The 25,411-nt window shown below is 39.2% G+C and overlaps 1 protein-coding gene across 1 annotated transcript; it reads right to left on the bottom strand.

Moving 5' to 3' along the window:
• Positions 1 to 2,524: 2,524 nt before the first annotated feature.
• SLC40A1 (solute carrier family 40 member 1) lies at positions 2,525 to 24,622 on the bottom strand. Its single transcript, XM_060622331.3, has 8 exons — positions 24,341 to 24,622; positions 23,778 to 23,845; positions 17,781 to 17,940; positions 15,465 to 15,580; positions 14,306 to 14,432; positions 7,029 to 7,274; positions 5,527 to 6,183; positions 2,525 to 4,128 (listed from the first exon to the last, which is right to left on the bottom strand). Exons 1-8 carry the CDS (start codon positions 24,381 to 24,383, stop codon positions 3,815 to 3,817), a joined length of 1,731 nt encoding a protein of 576 aa, XP_060478314.1. The 5' UTR covers positions 24,384 to 24,622; the 3' UTR covers positions 2,525 to 3,814.
• Between the last annotated feature and the right edge of the window lie 789 nt (positions 24,623 to 25,411).

Raw genomic sequence — 25,411 nt, 5'->3', positions numbered from 1 at the left:
GATAAAAGGTAAAACTCAGTGGCCTTTTGTCTTGGCTGAAAGGAATCTGAGAGTAAATTTATTTCTCAATCATAATAAATATATTAGACTAGGTATTAGACTACTTCTATGTTATTGAAGTTTTTAATTACTCTGTTCTATGTGTTGAAATTTTTTAATTACTCTATCAACAATCTTAATGCAGACATGACTTTAACTCAGAATTTGGGGGGGGGGGGGAATATACACTTAAAAATGAACAGATATAGATATCGACATAATCTTGGTGAACAAACCAACTGATGACATGAAGAGTTATTTTTTAAACTTCATTACAAAGACATTGAAAGGATACACCCTGAATTCTTTTCGGCTGGCACTCTTGAGGATTTACGGAGTGTGATGGGAAAAGAGGACTTTGTCAATATAAAATTTTGTGCTTACTGTTTCTTTTTCAAAACAGAAGCACACTATATTTATAATTCAGAAAAACTTTAAAAGCTTTTTTTTTTTTAATCATCCTTATCCTTTAACCCAACAGTGTAAGCAACACATGGAATAAAGAGCTTTGGGGCAGAATGCTCATTGACATCAACATGTCAGGAAATAAATGCATAGATGACTTGACCTTAAATGATCTCCAAAAAAGGATGTCTAAAAGCTTAATATTTTTCATCATAAATACGTGTTTGCCCAGTTTTCTTGCTCCCTGTACTCTACATGTTTTTTTTTATATGCAGCTCCTCTCCTCTTTATGACTTTATTCAAGTACCATTCTCCTGTTTGCAAGCTATCCTCTTAGAGAAAATCTCCCAAAGGGGCTCAGAGGTAGCTCGTAGATATATATTGTTTGACTAGAAAGATGTTCTAGCATTTTCAAATTAGTTGCCGGTATTTAAGAATTTGGAGAGTCCACACAAAATTTCAGATTCCCAGCTTCTCTTGAAAGATCAAAAGACATAACACAGGGCCCACATACCTGCATGGCAATGGGATTGCTTCCAGCTGCCCCTCTTCCCCAGCCCACCATAGCCGGACCACACCATTACTTCTCAATAGTCCTTCCAGGACCAATGCTCCATTTAGCACGCCTCCTGCACTGTTTTTCTGTCTTATCATAAACAGGAAAAATTTTTCTTATACCTTATCTTTCTTTTTGGGGGGTTGGAGGTGGGGAGCAATGAAAGGTATATCAAGCAAGCCACCTGTTTCAAGAAAAAAAAATGGGGAAATGCATAGTTCTTTAGGGTAATGAAGATGGCTTTCTGCATTTAGTAAGCAAAGAATGCCTATGTTGAAAAAAGGAACTTAAAAACCATGGTAGGAAACCTGCATGGAATAAAGCATTAAAAAAATGTAATAATTTGTTTTTAACTGGGAGCAAAATAAGTGACTCTTTTATGAAATGTAATTACAAGCTAAGTGAAGGACAATTCTCCTGTCTCTAATCCGCTTCACTCATTGGTATCACCTGATTGTCCCTGTAGATATTTGAGTTTGTCCCCCTATTTAGAAATACACCCAGACACAGGCTCAGTTCATCTGCCCCTGCCCTACTTCTATGCCCGGGGCTGTAAACAGCAAAGGCTGCCAGGCCAGCGGTGACACCCCTCCCCTCCCCTCCTCTTCCTGCTCTCCACAGCACTCTGCAAAGATAAGCAAGGCGGCTGTAAAAATTCCTTTCGGCTCTCCAGCTCCATGCTCCTTCCTCCTACACAGGCCCCTCTCTCTCCAGACCCTCAATTTGTCAAAATGCCCACATGAAGAGCTGCGAACTTCCTTTGCTAATATGGTTCTATTCATCTTACAAGGTCACAGGCCTTCCATTAAGGCTGCCAAACTCAGGGCAGAATTCAGACCACAGCTGACCCCTGTGGGAGGGAGCAGAGGGCCTGTTCAAGACAGCAGCCAAACCTTACGGAGGCATCTCCCGTCTGTCCAAAGGCCACAAGCAGGTCTGGAGCTTCGGGGTGCAGGCAAAGGTTCTCAAGGCCCCAATTTTAGGGGAAAGAAAAGGAGCCTCTGATTAACCATGTCAGAGTCAAATCTGCATCCCAGGAAGAAGCTGTCTGGGGTACAGATCAAGTCTTCATTAACATTCGTCAAGTACAGAATGCGGCTTTTTTTTTTTGGACTACAGCAGGAACCTAGAACTCTGTCGTTAGGCCCAATTCCTAGTACTGATACCACCTCATCTGTCCACAAAGCACTTCCACATGACTTCTCTTATTTGACTTGGTCAGGAAAAGCTGTGAGGTGGGTGGAGTTGGCTTTATAGTATCATCTCCAATTTACAGAAGATGAGACAGAATTCAGAAGGCTTCATGTGACTTCTTCAAGGTCAAGGAAGGAGTACTGAGTTCATGTTTACTATATTTGTATCCAAACCACCATAAACTGTACATATGAACAGTGGGATAACACTAAAAATTATGAATTATTATGAAATTGCAGAGGAAGAAAATACCTTATCCAAAACAGATGTTCTATAACAAAACTAGTATTAAATAACTGGGGAACGCAACTCAGGAAAAAGGACTCAAGATTTTAAAAACGTTTTTTATATAGAAATATGTTACAAAGATTTTACAACATAGTAAATCATTATGTCATACCATAGAAAGAAGATGAAACCTTAAGAAAAAAGAAGAAAGTGCTCATAGTAACGGATTGCAGTCTCCATGAAAGTGCATAAACAGTTAAGGCAAAGTACCATGTTGGTACTGACATGTTGCAAAATGACTCGGAAAACAGTTTTTTAAAATACATACAAAAGTATTTCTTTTCTTCCATTCTTCTCAAAGACATTTGAACGGGATACATTTATAAACCGTCTTGCTCTACAACTGTGTAAAAATAACTCCTTGGGTACAAAACAGTGAAAGTAAAAATGCTCTACCTGAGCACGTTCAAAAGTCAATCTGATGATTTTAAAACAAAACCTTTCCAAGTGTGAGCTTGCTTTCTACATTTAATCTACCAGGCTAAAAGCGTGCTCCCTCCTGTTCCAAGACAGAGATCATTAACGATAGCGGAGTTGAATTCAGATCTTGCTCTCCTGGGTGACTTTGAGCTTCTAGTTTCTATGGCCAAACTATCAGCGTATTTGAAGTCCTTATGCATTTACTGTTATAAATCTACAGCTTTGTTTCTATCTGCAGCTTACAGGAGAGCCATTTTCTGAAGTGTTATATATGCTTACTACAGTATTTCACCATGATAATAAAGATACAAAGGTGCTCTCTAAAGTTATACCGTAAATCCTATTTGAGAATTCTAGTTAAGTATTTCATTTTCCACATATATGTAAATCCCTTATGATCAACAGGATCAATAAGAATAACACTGGTTATCAAACTCTCCTCTTCATACTTGAAGCAGAATTTGTTTTTTTTATAATGTGAAGAACATGCTAAAAGAAAATAAATTAGCTAGACTTGGACAAGAATGAGTTTTAAGGAAAAATGACATATCTGAATGCTTGCACAGATAATAAATATCTCCCAAAGAATAACTTAAATCACGTGACTAACTGCTCTTCGTGTAAAATTTTATCTACTCCTGAGAAATAGGGAAAAATCAGTGTTACCTTTCTCCACATTTAAACTGAGTTTTTCTTTTCCTTTTTTGATTTTTTTCCCCATCCTTAAGTGTAAGGGAAATTAACCAGTTCATTTCCTCTGACTTAAGTCTTGTAAATAGCTTCTAGCCCTCAGGGTACAACTGGGGTAAAACCAGAGAGAAACACCTAGCTGTTTATTGGAATTCTAAAGTACAAAATAAGCATATGTGCTCTGTGTAATCTAGTAACAGGGATAGCAACAGTTAAATGGTCTCACACAACAGATGTATTAGTTTGATTTTCATTCGTAACTTCTTTTTCCTCAGGACAACAGGCAAACATCTTGCTGCCCAGAGTTTTCTGGGCAAATCGAAAATACATGATGTGGCCCATTGCCACAAAGGAGACTGAAATCAGTACAAGCAAGCCAAAAGCTTCAGGATTCGGAGCCAGGATAACCATGATGAAATGCAGAAGATCAAGAAGATAGTTCATGGAGTTCTGAACACCATTTATAACGCCTCTTTCAGATTCAATTACATTTTCTTGCAGCAATTGTGTCACAGTTAAATCAAAGGACCAAAGACCTATTAATAGAAGATATCTGTTAAACACTGAATTTTAATTTATAGCTTTACATTTCACATTTACATTTTAAAAATCTGTTGACGTGTACAAAATATATATTCATCCCTATTATCTTGAAGTCGCCATGCATATATTCATCAGAGCCTTGCCTTTCAGAATTCTTTTTCATTAATAAATACTTGGTGTTGTATATACCTCAAACTAATATTACACTGAATGTTAATTAACTGGAATTTAAATAAAAACTTGAAAAATAAAAATACAATAAATAAAATAAAATAAAATAAAATAAATAAAATACTGGGTTGCTAGTGGCTTCAAGAAATGATTTTTTATAGCCACCATACAAAAGTAAGTCTAATCTACAAACTTCTTAATTCCATTTTTTGTGATTATTATACTACAAAAGCAAAACTCCGAAATCAGAGACAATAAATCTTACTGTAAGTACTAGTGTTTTTAAAGCCTACAGTGAATGTACTAATATACTGTTGTGGTTAAAGTTTAAGGACTTTAAGTGATTATTACATTTACTGCTTGGTTTCTAAAGCCCCTGTAATAAAGCTGTCTTGCTTGAATATTAATTGTCTTTGATAAATTAATGAACTGCTTTGTATCACAAGATAAATATGGTTTCATTTAAAGAAAAAAATTCAAGCAGAGATAATTCATCAGTACTCTATTAATAATTACTTAAATTTTGCTTTGTAAGAAGTCATTACATTGTGTTTCCTTCCAGAGCTATAAAATCCACTTGTTTGGCAAAGTATACTATAAATACACATAAGCTAGAGAGGACTTTTGAAGGATTTTTTTTTTTTTTTGAAAACAAAAACACTACCTTTTTTACCTTGTCCTATACAAATATTTTCTAACTCATAGTCCTTTTAGTAGAGTTATAGCAATATAAAGACACTAAATTACTAAATGGCATCATTATAACTAATATATTTTCAAAAAATAAGTTGCATCAGGGTGCCTGGGTGGCTCAGTCAGTTGAGCATCTGACTTCGGCTCAGGTCATGATCTCATGGACTGAGTTCGAGCCCCGCATTGGGCTCTGTGCTGACAACTTGGATCCTGGAGCCTGTTTCAGATTCTGTGTCTCCCTCTCTCTCTGCCCCTCCCCTGTTCATGCTCTGTCTCTCTCTGTCTCAAAAATAAATAAACGTTAAAAAAAATTTTTAAGTTTCAAGCCCTAATCATATTTTAAGCATATGTGCATATATACAAACTGTATTTTAAACTATAAAATAAAAATTTCATATGTATGTAAGGATACAGAGTGGGTTTTGCTTAAATTAAGGGAAGATTTCAGATCATTTATCATTGAATCTTCTGAACCCACACTGCAAAAAAGACACTTTAGCTCATTAACATTCAGAGAGATGACTTACCAATTCTAGCAGCAATGACGCCTGCAAACAGCAGACTGACAGACACTATGGGCACAGATTTAGGACTCATCTCTGGGACAATAGTAGCAGGGTCAGACACATTTGACATGTGCATTTCAGGTGTAAAAATGATTTCAGGTATATCTGTAGGTCTAATTGTGGACAGCGGCTCTGCTTGAATCAACCTAGAATGGATATCTTCAAAAGGAGAAACAGACAAGTCCAAGGGGCTTCCAGGCATGAACACGGAGATCACACACAAGATCAAACAGGAAAGCTGTGCAAATCCTGAGATCAGACCAGTCCGAACCAGGCCACATTTTCTACGTAGCCAAGTAAAAGCCATGGTTCCCATTATTCCAGTTATGGCTGATGTTCCCATTAGAATACTGAGGATGGACCCGCTCAGCCCCTGAGTGTAGGCGTACCCTGTGGTGATACAGTCAAAGCCCAGGACAGTCATATAGAGGAAAGCAAGACCCATGCCCGCCAGAAACACTGGCTGGTTGTAATAGGAGACCCATCCATCTCGGAAGGTGCGGAAGGGCTCAGCCATCTGGGAGGCACAGCTTGGCTCTTGCTCATCTTCAAGCTCATGGATGTTAGGGTCTTTCGCACCCATTAGATGAGTTCCCTCCAAGGATTTTGGCTCAGTTTCTGTTAATAAAAGACATTATTATATGTATCAGTATAATATGTATTTTCTTTTACTAACCTAAGAATTTCAGCTAAGAAACAATCTCCAAGTAGCATTTATGTTAAATAAACAAAATACTATGGATATCGCTGTCTCTCACATGGTCTGTCTCCCTCTCTCCATTGCCCCCCTTAGAAATTATACTCCAGAAATGAAGGAAGGAAGGAAGGAAGGAAGGAAGGAAGGAAGGAAGGAAGGAAGGAAAGAAAGAAAGAAAGAAAGAAAGAAAGAAAGAAAGAAAGAAAGAAAAAGAAAATTATACTCCCACCAAAGTAAAAGTAAATAACAGGAAAACTCATCAAGTAAAAATATAATAATTGTCTGGAAAAACACAGCATCTGCTTTTCTGGGGCCCTGTTAGGATTCCATTAGCCCAAAAGCCCAACTTGCTCTCTCTTCTTGGGAAATGCCCACCTTCAGTCCTCATTCCCTTCTACTGTTGTACAAATGGCTATGTAACTCTTCTCTTCATAGACTCAGGAATTCTCTTATTCTTTTTTTCCCCCCTTGTTCTTCCCATTCTTATGGCTCAATTTTTCCCAGCCATCCCTCAGTTGATTTCCCCTCCATGTCTGCTGCTCACGTTAAGGAAAAGGGCCCGAGGCCTCATTCCAGCTCCCTGAGGTCCAATCCCAAGTTGTTCCTCAGGCTGTCAAAAGCCTGGGTATTGACTCATCCATACCAAAGTGACATATTTAACCTCATGCATGCCTTCAGCAGTAATAAACTGGATGAACTTTCGTCTTCACCAACTTTTAAGGTCTGAACATAAGAATAAAAGGATTGATCACTGTATTGAGCTTACCTTTATGTAAATTCAGCTGTTTCAATTCAGCTCCCTCTATTTTAGGAAGAGCTTTCACAGCCAGAGCAGGTGTTTTTTGGTAAACCTTCCAGAGCAGAAAGTACTCCACACACATGGACATGAAATTCCACCCCGAAATGAAACCACAGCCAATGACTGCAGAGCCAAACGTCATAATCTGACCAACAGCCATAGGGGCCAAGATGTTGGTTAACTGGTCAATCCTTCGTACTGTAGCATTCATATCTATAGAGGTAGGTAAAGGAGGAAGATAAGTGTGCAAATCTATCAAAGAGAGACTGCCCACTTACATAATACAAACTCATAATCCAAGAGTATAGATTCCTAGAATGTAAATTTCTAAAAGCACTCTGTGAACAAACCATTTTGTTAGGATATAATTTGTCATTTGGAACAAGTCATATTAAATTTGCCTCAAAAATCATGATTCCCTGGGGTTATATAAATAAGTCTAATATTAGCTTTTAAGATGAATACAATAGTGAGTGACCCTACAAACATGTTTTCAACAAAAATTTATTAAATGCCTATTATGGGCTAGGCATTATTTTATCACTATAAAAAAAATAAATAATATCCTGCCCCGTCTTCAGGAAGTTTACCTTCCCATGGGAAAAGAAAGAGTAAATCAATCAATATATATATATATATATATATATGTATGTATATGTATATATATATACACACACACACAGAACGTCATATGTCAATTAAATATTACGGTGAAAAATAAAGCAGAAAAAGGGTGCAGGGAAAAGAGAAATTTCAGTTTTCTTTTTTTTTTTTTATGTTTGTTTATTTTTGAAAGAGAGCACAAGCAGGGGAGGGGCAGAGAGAGAGGGAGACACAGAATCCCAAGCAGGATCCAGGCTCTGAGCTGTCAGCACAGAGCCCGACATGGGGCTTGAACCCACAAACCATGAGATCACGACCTGAGCTGAAGTCAGACGCTTAGCTGACTGAGCCACCCAGGTGCCCCAAAAGATTTCAGTTTTCAATATGGCAAGGTCAGGAAAGGACTCCCTGAAAAAAAAAAAAAAAGAGAGAGAGAGAGAGAGAGAGAAAGGAGTAGGAGGAAAAAGAGTCAGTCCTGTAGATATCAGTGAAAAGAGAATTCCAGACCAAGGGATGTAAAAATGTCCTGGGGCAGGAGGAGCACACCTACAATGTTAGAGGAACAACAAGGAGGCTGGCAGGGCTACAGCAGAGGGAGGAAGGGAAGAGGTCAGAGAGGGAGGGTAGACTGGTCTAATCACCTAGGGTCTTGTGAACATTATATGGATGCCAACTTTGTCGATGAATGGGTGAGGAAGCCTTTTGGAGCTTTTGAACAGAGAGGTGACACAGTCTAACTTATGTTTTTAAAGGTTCATTTTGGCTGCTGTGTTGTGAAGACTGTAGCATGAGGGTGAGGGAGTTGGTAGATAAGAGCAGAGGCAAGAAGACAGGTAGAAGATGATGTAGCATAAACCAGGACAGTAATAATGGAAATGGGGAAACAGATGTTGGATACACTTCAAAGGTAGAATCAGAAAGATGTGCAAGTAGATTAGATATGGGGTGTGAGAGAAAGAGAAGAATTAAGGAGGACTCTGAAGTTCACTGTTGCTGTTTTCTAAGCAACTATTAGAAGGAAAGAGCGGCCATTTACTGAGAAAGGAAAGAATTCAAAAGAATCAGATTTGCAGCAAAAGAACGAGTATTTAGTTTAGAGATGCTGATTTTGATAGGCTACTGAGAAGCACAAGGGTGTATCAAGTAGACAGTTAAATATGTCTGCAGTTTAGGAAAGAAGTCTGTGCCAGATTTGGTAGTCATCAGCCAGTTGAGTTTTAAAGCAGTGAGACTGGATGAGGTCAACCAAGGGACTGAGTGTAGATCCAGAAGAGGCAAGATCTGAGGACCCAGTCCTGGGCATGTCAATGTTTAGAGGTCAGGAAGATGAAGAAGAACTAGTGAAAGAGGAGAAACCCCAGAGGAGTGTGGCATCCTAGAAGCCATGGGGCAACACTGTTTCTAAGAGGAGGGGTCATCAACTGGCAAGTGCTGCTGATAGGTCAAGGAAGATGAGTACTAAGAGGAAGCTCTAGATTGGTCACAGGGAAGGTATTGGGGGCTTCAAAGAGAGTAGTTCTGGTAGACCAGAAAGGGCAAATGCCTGACTGAAGCTGGTTTAAGAGATTGGCGTCAACTCCAGGAGATATACCATTTATATTATATTTCTAAGTGAGTGGCACTCCCTGGACTCACAATGTAAATGTTGCCCCCCTGGCATCATGAAAAGCAAAGCCCTGACCAGGGACAGGAACTAGAAACAGCATAGACATCTTTTTTTTTAAGATTTTCTGAAAACAGAAACAAAGAAATGAGGTGGTAGAAGGGTAAAAAGAGGTAAAAATGTTTAAGAGAAATATTATTGCACATTTATATGCTGTTGGGGATGACACCATAGATGAGAAGGGATGGAATCTGAACCAACACACAAATGGGAGAGCTACTCTTAGACGGGAGCAAAACCATCAACATGCACAAGAGTGCAGACCACATACGCAGCTGCAGGTGGATGTAATGGGGACAGCATGTGTAACTTCTCATTTCTTCTACTCTCTCAGTAAAGCACAAAGCAAGGTCATCAGTGAAAGTGAGGATGGGAGAGGAGGTATGGAATGTATGAGGAGAAAGGAGAACGTGAAACCTACTCCTCTAAGGAAACAGGAAGGAGGAAAGGGCCACAGAAATTAGTATGATCACCTGGCAGCACAAAAGGGCGAACATGAACCCAATGGTTACGAACTGTAAAACAGTGAAAACAGAGAGCAAAACTGTGCATTTTTCTCCAGCCATGTTCTACTGGAGAGTGACAGAAGGAGAGGAGGCCAAGTGAGCTGAGAGTATAAGCTAGGAGGTGATCATATGTGATCAGAACGTCTGACCTGGAATTTCAGCTGAGTAAGGAAGGGAGACAAGAGGGGTCACAGACAGTGAAAATGGGGTGACAACCAGACTGGAAGACTGTTGTGGCTAGGGTATGAGAAGGAATGAGCTGGGAAGACAGGAGGTGCCAATTCAAGACATGAATGCCTAAGATTAAGATTATGGAAGGGGAGGATTTAGTGGTGATGACCAAGTCTAGGACATGACCATGGGAACACAGCAAAATCAGAGCAGAGGACAACATGAATAAAAGAGAGGAAGTCAAGAAAATGACCAATTTTCTTATTCTCTATCTCACAGAGTAGAGTGGAACCAATGAGACAAATCCTTATCAATCATGTGGGGCACCTTAAGAGAAAAGCAATAGGTGACTAATAAGTGCATTAGCAGAAAATTGCCTTTATTCCTTCTCTAATTCTTCCTGGTCCTCAACTGCCTTCCAATTAGTCCCATGAGTGTATAATGCTTACATGATAACAGAAGAACTTTGACACGTTTCACCTTTCACTTGAGAGGCAAAGGCAGTTTTCATTGATCTCACACATGACCCTTTTTTGCAGAGGCTTCGCTAACTTTCATCCCACCCTCAAAAAGTTTCCAACTCAGGTGCTAACAGAGAAGTATAGAATAGATTCAGGTAACTCAATATTTTGATTCCCAAAATTGAGTACGAGTGAAAATATACCCATGTTCTGAAAGTCCCACAACAAGAGAAAAATTAATTTAGTTAAAATGATTTGTTGTATTTTCACTTCCTCGGTTTTTAAGTGCTCCTGAAGCTTCCTAATGCCACCAATTGCAATCTTTATTATACTTAGGAAGCTAATAATGTTTGTGTGTGATGCAGTATCAGTAACCAGCTTTTATGTTTTGGAAGCAGAATGAACTATATAATGATTTGGGGAAAAGACCGCATCATTTCACTGGTAACAGGCTAGAGAAGAATCTGTCCTCTGAATACGCAAACCCATCCTTTTCACAAATTTCCATTTATTCTTATGTAAACACACATATATGTGCTCATTTAATTCCAATTTAACTATTTTCAGCTGCAGCTGAGGCACAGACCATGACATTAAATAAAGACTTGCTATTAAAAAGGGTATATTAAATCTCATAGGATAATAATAATAAGCAGACCTGCTGAGCAAATAGCAGGCAGCAGGTTTGTCTACCTTAAATATGAAATCAATTTTTAGTCAATAGAGTTCAAATAAGAAATTTATCGGTCATCTTGATCACGGTAACCAGCAGATGTGTCTTTAGGAAGGAGGATCAAAACAAAACAAAACAAAACACCTCAGAAGCTATAAATAGAGTGGTTAACAAAGAAAATAGGGAAGGAAATAAAACAGAAGGGATAAAAAGTCTGGGAAAAGGAAGTGAGCTTCAAACAGGTTTGACAGGCTAAGGGTCATAGCACAACAGACTGCTTTAATAAAACACTAAACTAAGTACCTAGGCAAATTAGCCGACAGATTAATTACCAGTATTTATGTAGAAAAACAATTCCTTTTCTGGTGATCTCCAAACTAGATGGTAACAGCTGTATTTTGGTCTGATGCCACTGAAATTCTAAAATTTTTTAACCTTCCAGGGAAAATGTCTCTATTTGTTTACCCTCAGTGATACAACTTCCAGTTTTTAAACCTATTCTGAAATCAAGAAACACTGCATTAAGGGAAGGGGAGCAATTAGCATCTGGCTCACCACCTCTCCTCCTAGTGCACACAGCTTTTGCCCTTCACAGGCACACACACACAAGGCACACACAGGTTCAGCATCCCTGTCCAGTCCCCTGCTCGGGTTTCTAACAGTTTTCGCTGGGTTTCTAAAGTTTTCGTTTCGACTTCAAAATGTGCCCTGCACAAACACACACAATTCCTGACTGGAGGACGTGCATCTGTGTGCAGAGACTCAACCTCAGAGGTGACTAAGGTGTACTTCTTGACATACACTTCTCCAGTTTTCCTCTCTCCTCCTCTCTACCTGTTCTATAATTCTGCCTTATAGCAGAAATAGCACCAAAAAATCAATGGTTAGATAGACCCTTGCTGACCTTCTGAACTAAGAAAGTTTCTATCCTATTTTGAAGCATGGTTTTAGTTAATCTTTTAACAAATGCTGAAGAAAGACAACACGGAGGTTTTCCCTCACTAGGCTACTAACCTGCAATACTAGTTGAATGCAGAAAAGCACCACTTGCTAAAAGCTAATTCACAGTGGATGAAACTTCAATAAGCAGCTTGCTTCCTTTCCTAAACTTGAGAAATTTGACTTCACTTGCTAAAAAGCACCACTTGCTAAAAGCTAATTCACAGTGGATGAAACTTCAATAGGCAGCTTACTTCCTTTCCTAAACTTGAGAAATTCCAGAAAGTTAGAAAAGAGACTGCAATTATTCCTCTGCAATTATTCCTGATAATAAAGAAAGGCAGCTGAGAAACAGTCATTCATATTCTTCTTGTTGTTCTGGGACGTCAAAAAGCCCACAAAGTTATATGGAATCTTTGGTTTTTCTTATTTATTTATATTTGTATTTAGAATAAATGATAAGTTCTGAGGAATTTTCACTTTACACAGGGCTTTTTTCCCCCCAGACTGTACAGACTTCACAAGAGTCAAAATGAGTTTAAAATTCATATTAAGAGGGGCGCCTGGGTGGCTCAGTCGGTTAAGCGTCCGACTTCAGCTCAGGTGATGATCTCACGGTTCATGAGTTCGAGGCCCGCGTCAGGCTCTGTGCTGACAGCTCAGAGCCTGGAGCCTGTTTCAGATTCTGTGTCTCCCTCTCTCTCTCTGACCCTCCCCCGTTCATGCTCTGTCTCTCTCTGTCTCAAAAATAAATAAACGTTAAAAAAATAAAATAAAATTCATATTAAGAGAAAGAAAATCATTTTAAAAGACAACTTTCCCCCCAAATATATTCTACCAGATACATATGTGCTCTATTTTCAAAACAGGTCTTTTTGTACCTTTTGAATTTTAAAACATGGACATGTATTACATACTTAAAATAGCATATTAAAAAGAGAAAGTAAATAAGGAAAAAAACATACAAAAAAGGACAAAGCCTAATCATATAGTTCAATGTGACAAGAAGAGACATGGAATTATTTCCTATTGGTAAATGATTACAGGAAGAAAAAAATCAACGAGAATCACTACTTTACCTCTAGAAAGAATATCCTGTGGTATATTCACATGTGCTATAAATTCATCCTATATGGACACCATTCTCTAAAATCACTGTGGTATTTGTCTCAATTATAAATAACACTGCTACAACAAAGTGATGATTTAAGCAAATTCTTCTCTTTCTTCCTTTAGACCTTTCACACATTTTCTTTCTCTCACCACCTCCTTTCCTTTTTTTAGCCACATGGCCCAAACAAAGTTGCCTGCTATCCCCAACACTAATCTTGCCTTCTGTGAACTAGAATAAGCCATTTAAATCATCAGCAATAGTTTTCTGGTCTGTCAGGATGGTTGGGCAATAGGTTTGTGATACCCATTATCTCAATGACCAGCACAACTGATTGACCTGATCTAATCAGTGGATAGGTGTACCCTTCATCCTTAACCCTGTGTAGCTATGAATCTGATGTGTGTCTGTGTCAGGGGGCAGGTAGGGAATATTGAGTGAGGTGAGTTATTCTGAGTACAAGTGATGCTGATGTAATAGGACATGTTGCTTTGTAAGCATTCTTTAGTCTGTCTCTGGCCTCTTATATATGTTTCCAATGGACAACTAAGATTATGAGCTTCTTGAAAACCATATTTCTCTAGTATTTGTCCTCAATTTCTCTAGTATTTGTAACAGCAATTCTATTGCATTGCAGATAATATAATAAAAGTTATAGATTATAACTTTAAACTTGAAGGAATTAACTACTAGAGTCCCTTTTGGAAATAAAGTGTTTCCACTTGGATTGGAGAAAAATAAAATCCAGTAAATACTAGTCATACTACCATGGTATGAATGAATCAATCTCATGTCAGATTTTCACTGCTCTAAGTATTAAGTAAACATACAGAGACCATGAACAGAATTTAAAAGAAAGAGTTCAAAAGAAACGTTCTTCCATTTGCCAGGTTTGCATACAATAAAAGTTCACTATCCTATAAATTAATTTCATAACAGTGAGATAAATCATTGCACTGAAACTGACAATGTGATAAGACAAAGACTATATTTTCAATTTATGGAAAATAATTTTCAATTAAATACCCAGAAGAAAAGGTTTAACCCTCATTTACTACCTCTGACGTAAAGTGAATCCTCATGTAACCCCTTACATTAAAAGAGAAAGCCAAATTACCTGCTAATTTGCTTCTGTCTCCTCCTGCAACAACGACAATCCAGTCCCTTTGGATCGTGATTGCAGTAGCAGTACTGGCCAAATTTGCGATATTTGCAATAGTAATGATCAAGATGTAACAGGAAGTCTAAGGAATTATAGGAAAAAGTTGAGTTAAAAATGTCAGTTTTACCACATAGTACCTACACCTCACTGTACGGTGTAGTTTGAAATGGTCTTTGATGGCATAATAATAAAATTTTAAGTTCATTTCATAAAATCGTAAGAAATAATTTTACTTTGTAGACATGAAACCATAAATACCAGTAGTCAAGCTAAAGGGCGTAATATCTTCCTAATCCACATCATCTGTAATACACATAGTACAAAAATTATAAAAATCATGTGCACATTTATGTGACATAGTTATCATAAAGTGTTAACATAGCAGTAGTTTTTAATTTCTTCCCAAAATACCTCTTTTGGAAAAAACAATAAAGGGGAAGTGAGAAGACCTGCATTTAAGTCAGAATTATGATACTTCCTAGTTGCACGACAATGGTCAATCAGATAACATCACTTTGTCTAATTTTTTCATTAACAAAATAAAGGGAATATACCAGAAGATTTCTAATGTTCTCCCTGGCTTTGAAACCCTACAGTATCAGTCTAAATATATAAGAAGATTCAATAGTTACATCAAATCCATTATTTGCCACCACCCCATCTTTCCCCTTTTCCATCAAGCTATCATGAGACCATAGTGTGAGAAGTTATGTAGTCCATGACCCCATACATACCAATTACTATTGGAGGAATACAATTATGACAAATTAATAAATATATGGATTACATTTCTTATGTAATGTGAACAAATTACAGGTTAGTAGCTGAAAACTAATTGACAACTGAATTATACAATAAACTTTTAGAAATATCACTAAAAACAAATAAGGGAAAAAAATAGGACAAAATTAAAATTCAAACAATATTTAATGAGTGCCCACTATGGGCAAACAAGCAAAAACAATATAATACAAACGGTAGAGGATATTAAATGGACACAGAGGGTCAACAGTTGTCTTCGTGAAAAGATACCCCCTAGTCTCAAAGGGTTTTCATTTTTTACCACTACCAGATGTTCTATTTTCTGCCATCAAGAATATCACTGAGAACTTACAAGAACCCATCCATGATACATGGTCAGAAGCTCGTTTTTATGTAAGAAAACCATCATCAGAATGATTCCACACAAGATGACTGAAACATTCTGTACCACCAGCGCAGTCTGAGCCACTGTACAGAGGGAGAAACAAAGTGTTCACTATACCAAAATATCACAATGGCCCCATTTTTGTCCACACATTAATGCATATGCAAATTACTATATGAAAAAAAAAATTCCTGAAGTAAATCCTGAATCAACTATTTCCAGTAGGACCCACCAGATAACACCAGACCAGTAAAACTTACAGGAAGAGTGAAGTATTCACCATTTTCCTATTAATTAAAGCCATTCATAATGACCACATTTTCATTTAGCTTATTCTCTTGAAAGTTTACTGTCATAAACAGAACTATATTACATAGACAAGATCCATCTTTCAGCTCTTTGTTGCTGAAGCTAAAATCATAACATGCAGGAAGTTACAGAAGAGGTTAAGAAGTCATGGAATCCATAAGCCCCTACAGAATAGGCTGAATCTGATAAGATAGTATGAATACATAGGAAAGATATGTAAAATTCACCAAGAATAAAGCAGCAGTGTGTTCCACTGGGCATTCTAATGCTGTATGCTGCTGCTATGAAATTCTAAGTAACACCTTCCCTCACAGAAAATGCCAGTTTCCTTGGAGTCCGGCACCCATGTAGATAATGTATTGGAGTAAGGACTAGGTACACCAAGTAAGGACACCCACAGTCTTATTTGTAATCTTTTCCCTGCCACTCACCAGGGTAGGTGATCTAGGACAGGATACGTAATGTCTCTTACGTCTGTGTCTATAAGGTGAGGATGATGATACATATGTGCCTTCTTTACAAGGTCAGTATGATGCTCAAATAAAATACTCATGAAAAGTACTCTGAAAAATATACAGGGAGTTGTATGCGTAAGGCATAATTATAGCCCTGGTCTTTAAGGGCAGTAAAGCTCATTCTGGCTTAGAAGGTCATATAAAAGCCTCAAACAAACTGCTTTCTGAAATTAGTTTGTAGTAAAATCCCAACATATAACTCATTCTTCTATTGCACAAGGATTAAATACCAGCTGCATGAAGTTTCTAACTTTTAGAACCCCACCGACCAGAGGAAGGAAAGATATGGGAACAGATAATTGTAAGAGTAGAAGTACAATAGCAGAGGTGTTGACAAAGACTCCTGAGAGCAGAGGAAGAAATGATTAAATCAGCCCAGAGACATCGGACATTTTCACAGAAAGTGACATGTGAGCTGATTTCATGGGATAAATGGGAGATTGCTATCCTACCACACACTTTTTCATCTAACTCAACATTCTTTCCCAACCTAGGATTCCAATGCTCAACAATCATAAGGTTAAAAGGTCTCCAAGATATATAATATCCCTGTGTTCCTACAAATAACGATGTGAACAACCAGGAATGTTTTTTGTTTTCTTGTATACAAAACTTAGTTCTATATGTGTTCTGGTATATCCATTCTCAAAACAGACAAATGTCCATCTTGACCATTTCACTAATAGAATCAAGTCCTAGAATTTGATAATCCAAATTGCTCTCTATCCAGGGGCAGTCATCCTTCACTGAAAGAAACATATTTCAATCTTTCTCCAATGTCTAAAATAGACTTGGCCAGGTCTTGGCATCATCAACTGCACAACCCAGGAAAACTGTGACCTGGCTTATTATCTGGATTGCCCTTATATTCTGCATAGCTGAACTGTTCCATCACTTTCTCTCTTTCCTACACATAAAACTGCAATGATTTCAGTACTAATGCTCTAGAATAAATGTCAATATATTACCATTTCTTCTTTTCCCCTCAAAAATTTATAATTCAGCTCTCCATGATCCTGACTCAGATATTCCCTCTTCAATATAGTTTTCAATTACCCTACACCTGCCTCTATAGAAAACACTGTAACCCAGAGGACAGATGTTAAAGCTGTCCCAGGAACATCACACTGACTGACTCCAGTGCGAGTCATGGTTAGAAAGAATGCCAGAGTTAAGCAAACTTTTAATGTTTAACATGGCTCCCAGAAAAGAACTATGGTGTTAATTATTAACATCTGGAATTTATGACTAGCCAAAGATCCAAAAAAATCTATAAGCTTAATATCTTGGCATTCCAATTTTGTGCAGAAGCCCCAGGACCTTCCATGTAGAAGTGCTGACACTGATCATCCCATTGCTCAAGTATGGCAGCAGATACACAGTGGGTCAGTCACAGCGGTTTCTCTTTAGCTCAAGCCTAGGTCCCATGAATACAAAGCCTTAGTTTACCACTTCTCACCTTTAAGTCTGGAATTCTTATCCACCCAATCACCAATGATGGCTCCTAGGACCAGAACAGACCCTGCCACCACCAGCCCGTAGACTGCAGTCAAGAGGAGGCTGTTTCCATAGAGCTCTACCAAAAACACAGACACTGCAAAGTGCCACATCCGATCTCCCTTGAATAAGAAAAGAGAAAATGTTTTGATGAAATTATTTTTATTTCCCAGGCAATTACACTCAGGAAGTTGCTCCCTTATCAAAATGTACTTTCTGGCTACACCATGAGATTTTTCCAAGTCAACAATTACTCTTTGAATTGAATATTGGTCAAGTGTTAAAATCATCCATCCCGGTCCAATGGAAAATATTCTGGGCCATTTACTAAGTAAACCCAAAAAAAGCATGATATTAATGAAACACACATACTCCTTATCATTCTAGAAAAAAACAAATGTAGTTTCAACACCAAAGAAGGTTTTTTGAGACAAAACTTCTTCCCTTTGTGTCAAGTTTCTACCTGGGTCTAGAATTTACCTATCGTGATTTGAGACGCACAAAGTAGTGTGCTACTGAACCAGAATGAAACTACAGTACAGTTTACAAACATTCATATGCTTTGAATGTCAAGAAAAAGCCAGTTTCCCAATTTGTAAACTGATAAGAATGAACTATATGATCCTTAAAGTTTCTTTCACCTAAACATTCTAAAATATATGCTCTATTTCACCAATAAATTTCAAAGTCAAAAAAAGGCAGGCTCAGAAAAATGAAATTAATATGGGGAAAAAATTAATATGGGCAAATTCTGGTACCACATTTACAAAAATTTCAGAAATAAATGCATAAGCAGCTTTTTATTTGAACATTTTAATATGGATGGGTTTGGAAAGGGTGAAAAGACTACTTATTTTTTCACTGTAGAGTATACAGGAAATGAATTCATTATGGCAAAATATAGAATAATGAAAATTTTTTAAATGAGTCAGGTAAATTAATGCATAAGAAATCTATAATGGACCTTATCATGAGATTTTTGGCTCCATCCCTGACCTCTGACCTCTGACTTAACATAAAACAGGACAACAATGTTTTATCATAACCTATCCCTGGAAATCACTACAGGAAACTAAATTCCCAGTCTAGGCTCCTTATGCATTTGACACTATCTGGAAGTACTAGAGTCCTAATTCTTTCCAAAGTTTCTTAACACCTGCTTGATAAATTCAACATATTAGGACCAAAGTATTATCCTGGTATATCAAATGATTTTTTTTTTATTTCATAAAGCCAAGACAACAATTCTATGCATTCAAAATTTTAAATTGAGTCAGGGCGCCTGGGTGGCTCAGTCGGTTGAGCGGCCGACTTCGGCTCAGGTCATGATCTCGCGGTCCGTGAGTTCGAGTCCCGCGTTGGGCTCTGTGCTGACAGCTCAGAGCCTGGAGCCTGCTTCAGATTCTGTGTCTCCCTCTCTCTGAACCTCCCCCGTTCATGCTCTGTCTCTCTCTGTCTCAAAAATAAATAAACGTTAAAAAAAAAATTAAAAATAAAAACAAAATTTTAAATTGATGCACATACACAATAGCAATCCTTTACAATAAACTTCATGTAGACCAGTATTTCTCTGCAGGAATGATTTTATCCTCCAGGGATCACCTGGCAGTGTCTGGAACTGTTTTGGATTGCCACAACTCTGGGGCAGGGGTAGGAGTACTACTGGCATCTACAATGCATAGCGCCGTCCCCTACAACAAAGTATCCAGCCCAAGATGGCAACAGTGCCAACTTAAGAGAAACCTCTACCATGGAGTAGAGGATTGTGAACATAATTTAGGAAGGCAATTCAAAATTAACATAAGATTAGGGCCTTGTCGAACGGGGTGAATATGGTCAAGTAAATCTTAAAACAAACAGTGGAAGCACTATGTCTGCAAGACTGATTCTAACCTGATGGTCTGGAATGTGAGCTCTAGAACATTCTGTGTTCTCAAACCTCAGCCCACTGCATGGCCCAGGTTACATACACAACAAATAACTACGGAATCAACAAAGGAGTGGATCTGCAGTGAATCCCAGTTGTGAATGAGTCAATATAGAATAAGTGGCAAAAACCTACACTGATTTATCAATAACATTGTTCTGGTACATTAGATTTGTTCCGTGACTGTTCAAAAGTTTGAGGATTAATCAGTACCATAATTCACATGTCTGACACAGCTTTTGTTTGCATTGATAATGGAAAGTTTTTCCACTTAAATTAAGTAGGAATTAAGTTTCAAATACCAATGTACTAAATGATTAAAACTGTATGATACACATACAATTTGTTTGAAACCCATAAAAAGACAAATTTATATTAAGATAAAGAGATCAATAAGAATAACAAACTGCTTCCTTAATCTTTAACAGGAGAAGCAAGTGTAGATTGGATTAGCATACAATGGGAGGGGGTGAGGAGAGGCACTTTATCTTCCTCTCCATCCGTCTGAATAGCTCCCAAGGAAAAGACAAGAAATACATAAATGCCCTAAATGATAGGTGGCCTCCAGGAGTGAATTTCCTTTTTCTTACCATAAGGAATAAAAAATAATACTCCATGACTGTGGCTTCTTTCTTTCCTTTTTTTTTTTTTTTAAACTCCTACTTTTTACCCAAAAGAATTTTAGACTCTTCTACAGCAGGCCATCAAAACAAGTGCTACCAAATGAAAATTTTCTTTCTTGCTTATCCTTGTATCCATGACGCCTCCCTGATGGAGAGGAATAAAACTGCTCCGATTATCCCAATTTCTAAAGGCTTTAAGCTTTAAGAGGCAACAGATTCCACACTCATGAAGCCCAAAGTAGTACAATCTTGAGCCCACCCATTCCTTCCTTACATCCATTTCCTGCCCTCCCATGTGCTCTCACTGTACTTTGATGATTTGTTTACATGTCCATCTACCCCCAGTGGGCTGAGAGCTGAGGGACAACTGAGTATCTGTGAATAAATGATCACAGTCATTAATCCACTTACTACTTATTGGGAAGCTACTATAAACCCAATCCTACGGCAGGCACGAGAAACTCCACGGTACACAAAAATCAAAGTCCATACTTTCCCACAGCTTGCATCTCAGTGAGCAGAGACCAAACACAAACCTAAAACAGGTCAAATGGTATAAATGCTACAAGGAAAAATAAAGCAGCATGAGCAGGAAGGTGGCATTTTGCATTAAGTAGTCAGAGACCTCTCTGAGCAGAGACCTAAAGGAAGTAAGGGCTGGAGTCATACACACATCTGGGATATGAATGAAGACAATCCAGAGGATAATGACACAAGATATAAGCAACTGGCCACCCTTTTCCACTGTTGGTTACCTTTTTGTGACTAGACACATTTTTTAAAGCCCATACTAAATCAAATTCTAAGCTCCTTGACAACAAGACCCATTTCTTACAGTACTTTGCATTCTGATAGCATAGAGTAAAATGTACTGATCTACTGGCAGATAGAAATAAAGCCAGAAATAAAAAGCACCCAACCCCACACAGATATAACCTTCTACCCTAATACTTCTATTTTCAGTGTACAGGAAACCATGATTTCACAGTTTTCAGGGGAATGGATAGATGTGTACGTGTGTGCGTGTGTGTATACATATATAATGTATACACACACACACAAACACATTTATTTTGTTCTAATAAAATTAGGCAGTGTCAAACAGGAGACAAAACTCAAAGGCAGACTTATCTAGAGTTACTGAGCATTCCTCTTTTGTACTCTTTTGCAATAAGGAGTAAAACTCCACTAAACCTTATATGGTTGTAGATCCTGGTTTGGGGGGATTTTTTTTGTTTTGTTTTAATCCAACTTTCCACAAGAACTCCCTTAGCTCAACTTACTGGGGTAAGTGTCTGCCACTTTTCATATGGGACTTTTAATTAACATGACAAAAAAATCCTCCTGGAACAACTATAGTTACACCCTTTTGGCAAATCTGACCTCACAACCTAACAACAAAAGGTCACATAAACATTAAAGGTAATGAGTATTTAGAAGTGAGATATCTCATTCTCCTAAGAGATAGGTCCAGACCACAGGATGGGACTATCAGATGCTACCTCTATTCCTTGTTATTGGTTTTTAAAATACTTAAAAGTAGGGGCACCTGGGTGGCTCAGTCGGTTCAGGGTCCGACTTCGGCTCAGGTCATGATCTCACAGCTGGTGCGTTTGAGCCCCGCGTTGGGCTCTGTGCTGACAGCTCAGAGCCTAGAGCCTGCCTCGTATCTGTGTCTCCCTCTCTCTCTGCCCCTAACCCACTCGCATTCTGTCTCTGTCCTCTCAAAAATGAAAACATTTAAAAAAAAATTTAAAATACTTAAAAGTATTTTTAAAAAGTACTGAATTAAATGGAAGGAAAACTATAGGTTTAGGTATAATTAAGAGTAGTTTCACTAGATTTCTACTTAGAATCATCAGCTATTGAAAACAAAACAAACTCACACCAATTCAACTTTGTTTACATGTATTTGCAGAATCATCCTTGTCTAAGCCTCTGAGAAGATAGGAGCTAGCCTTTCTAAAAAGCCATCTTTGAACTGCTATTTCTTAAAGAGCTGATAACCTAGCTTAATAATTTCCCAAGGGCATGGGTCCAGATTTCCTCATACAATAGTTTGCATTCATGTTTTAAGGATGATCCAACAGAAGTTTCCAATTTAAAAAGAAAATACTATTCACAAAATTTACCTTAAAAATTCTCTCTCCTTTTGATTTTTTAAAATTAAAAATCATAGGAGGCATACATAGAATTTACTCAAATACTGCTTTTAAACAGTAAGAAGAATTGTTTAATTCGAAAGATTCTAATCATTAATCAAACACACACATACAGCATCCTTTTGGGATTATTCTTTTTTGGGATGTTGATGAAGCTAGCCAAGCCAACAGAAACACTGGCCCTCTTCTAGGACCGCATAGGAATTTGGAGAGAGAATTATGAATCATTTGCTGATTTTCAATGGATGATGGTTTTTAAGACAGCCTGAGATGCTCAACAAATATCTACCAACAGATAACATTTTTAAAAAATTTTTTAACGTTTATTCATTTTTGAGAGACAAGGAGAGACAGAGCATGAGCAGGGAAGGGGCAGAGAGAGGGAGACACAGAATCCAAAACAGGCTCCAGGCTCTGAGCTGTCAGCACAGAGCCCAACAAACTGTGAGATCCTGACCTGAGCTCAACCAACTGAGCCACCTGGGCACCCCAGGTAACATTTTTTTTAAGTTTATTTATTTTTGAGAGACAGGGAGAGGGAGTGCACACACAAGAGTGAGGGAGGGGCAGAGAGAGAGGAAGACAGAGGATCTGAAGCAAGCTCTATGCTGACAGCAGAAAGTCCCATGGGAGGCTTGAACTTACTAACCCTGAGATCACGACCTGAGCCGAAACTGGACACTTAACCAACTGAGCCACCCAGGTACCCCCAGCAGAAAACATTTTAAAGCCAAGAATTTTTATCACTCAGATATTTGTTTTGGATGCCAATTTATATTTAAATTAATCACAGAATGCTATTTTTAGCCTGAATCAGTCACTCCACTATTCTACTGTATTTTCATAGTGCAGTATGCTGGAATTTATCATTTTAACAAAAGAGGAAAAGGGAGAAATAGCTTAAATGTGAAATAGAAGATACATGAGACATTCATCCGTTTTTAGTAGCAAATATTACCATAAGCCTAGTAGCACAAAATACAATTTATAAGCAATGCAAATATTCCTGTCCTTCTATCTTTGGGTAGTTGTTCATCTACGTAAAGTATGACAATTAAATAACTTTTACTAACACCTATGGGAAAATATCTTGGGTGAAAATAACTTTCTGGTTAGAACATGTGTGTTCGGATGATTTATTTAGCAGCACAGAAAACCTGGAAGGTGACTTAATAAAATTGGTCCAAATGAAAGGAAACAAGAAATTATGCAAGTATGTCGAAGAATTACTGTACATTGTCACTTACCCAAGTAGACAGAGAATGACCAAGGTAGAGAAGGAATTTTGCCGAGGTCAGGTAGTTTGTTAAGGATCCTGCAAAGACACACAGGAGGGGCGGTGGATAAAAAGCGTATTTAGGTCACTTAAGTGAGCTGAGGTTGGAATACTTGCCCGTTTTCTCCTAATAAACACGATCATTAAAAACTAATTTGTGGGACAAACCACATACATTTTATCAAGTCACGGAGGAATCGATGTGTCCAGTTTGCTTAATACCACTCGCTTCAAGTCACCACGACCTATTGGTCAATAACTGCAAAACCTCACCTACGGTTAAGAAAGCTCTTGTTTCAACATTCTTTAACTCCGCCTTTTTTTTTTTTTAAAAAAGACAAGACAATCCAAACTTCCAGGTCTACTCCTCCTTGTCGGCGTGTAAGCCCTTTCCCCGCATCTTGCAATTCCCTTCTTCCTCGACCCTCACCAAAAGGAGTCCGAGGACTCCGATCAACAGCTGAGCCACATTCCTCCAAAACTGCGCAGAGCTGCTGGCCTCCACCGCCCACCACCCGCGTTAGGTCAACTCACCGCAGCATCCTCCCTGGTGGTTTTGCTCTCTTGCCTTGGTCATGACCCCAGGCGCCCCCCGCTTGCTCTTCTGCTGCTGCAGCTGCCCTCGATGAGGTGCTTGTTAACAGGAGTGCAAGGAACCGAGGAGAGCACCGCTAAAAACACCACAGCCTTACGCAAAAAGACCCCGACGTCTACTAGGGCAAAGAACAAGAGTAACGGCCCCGGGGTCTTCTTTTAGTCTTCTTTCCAAACTTAGCTAACACTGTAGCTGAAGTTGGAAAGGCAAAGCCTTATGCAAGCGGGTGGGAGGCTTCACAGGCCGTGCGAGCCGGATCCGGCACCCCGCGCCGCCGCCGCCGCCGCCGCCGCCGCCGCCGCCACAGCTCGCGCGGCGCAGCCCTGCACACTTATACGGGGCCGGGGCGGAGCTCCCTTCGGCCGCAGGCTCGGGGCCGCCCCCTCTCGCTCAGGGCCTGCCGGGCGTCCCCGGGGCGCGGCGCGGGGCCAGGCGCCCGCCGCCCTCACGCGCCGTGCCGCCCTCCACGCCCTTCCCAGGAGGAGTCGCCACCCCTGGGCGCGAGTGGCCACCTGGCCACAAACAACCGGCGCGGCCTGCGAGGACCCTCGCCCCGCGAACTGCTCGGGCCGGGGTGTCCGCCGTCCGGGAGGCCGCGGGAGGGGGTCGGGAAGGCCGCAGGGCGGCGGCGAAGGGGAAGAGGAGCGTGGACCCCGCGGGGCCGACGGAGAGAGGCCCAGCGCCAAGCGAGCCGGCCGGTGCCGGAGGAAAGCACCCGGTGCCTGCAGTTTGGGGGAGAGGGAAGCCGCCGGACCTTCCCTGTGCAAAGCCCCAACCCGGGCTTGGGAGTGGGGGGTTATTACTTTTTAAAAAGAAAATCATTTTTAATATAGGAACTAAATAAACATAATTCATACCACGGAGGCCACTTTCCTGGCCTTTCCATTCCGGCCCACCTGTGGCAGAGAGTACCTTTTCTTCCCGGGACTACGGAACCGGGCTTCTCTCAAAGAACAAGAATCAAAAGGCAGGAAAGGGCACAAAGACCAGAGTTGAGCCCTCTCCAGAGG

Source organism: Panthera onca, chromosome C1, assembly GCF_046562875.1.
Source record: "Panthera onca isolate mPanOnc1 chromosome C1, mPanOnc1 haplotype 2, whole genome shotgun sequence".
Classification (NCBI taxonomy): Eukaryota; Metazoa; Chordata; class Mammalia; order Carnivora; family Felidae; genus Panthera; species Panthera onca.
This window is presented reverse-complemented; position numbering and strand designations above follow the sequence as displayed.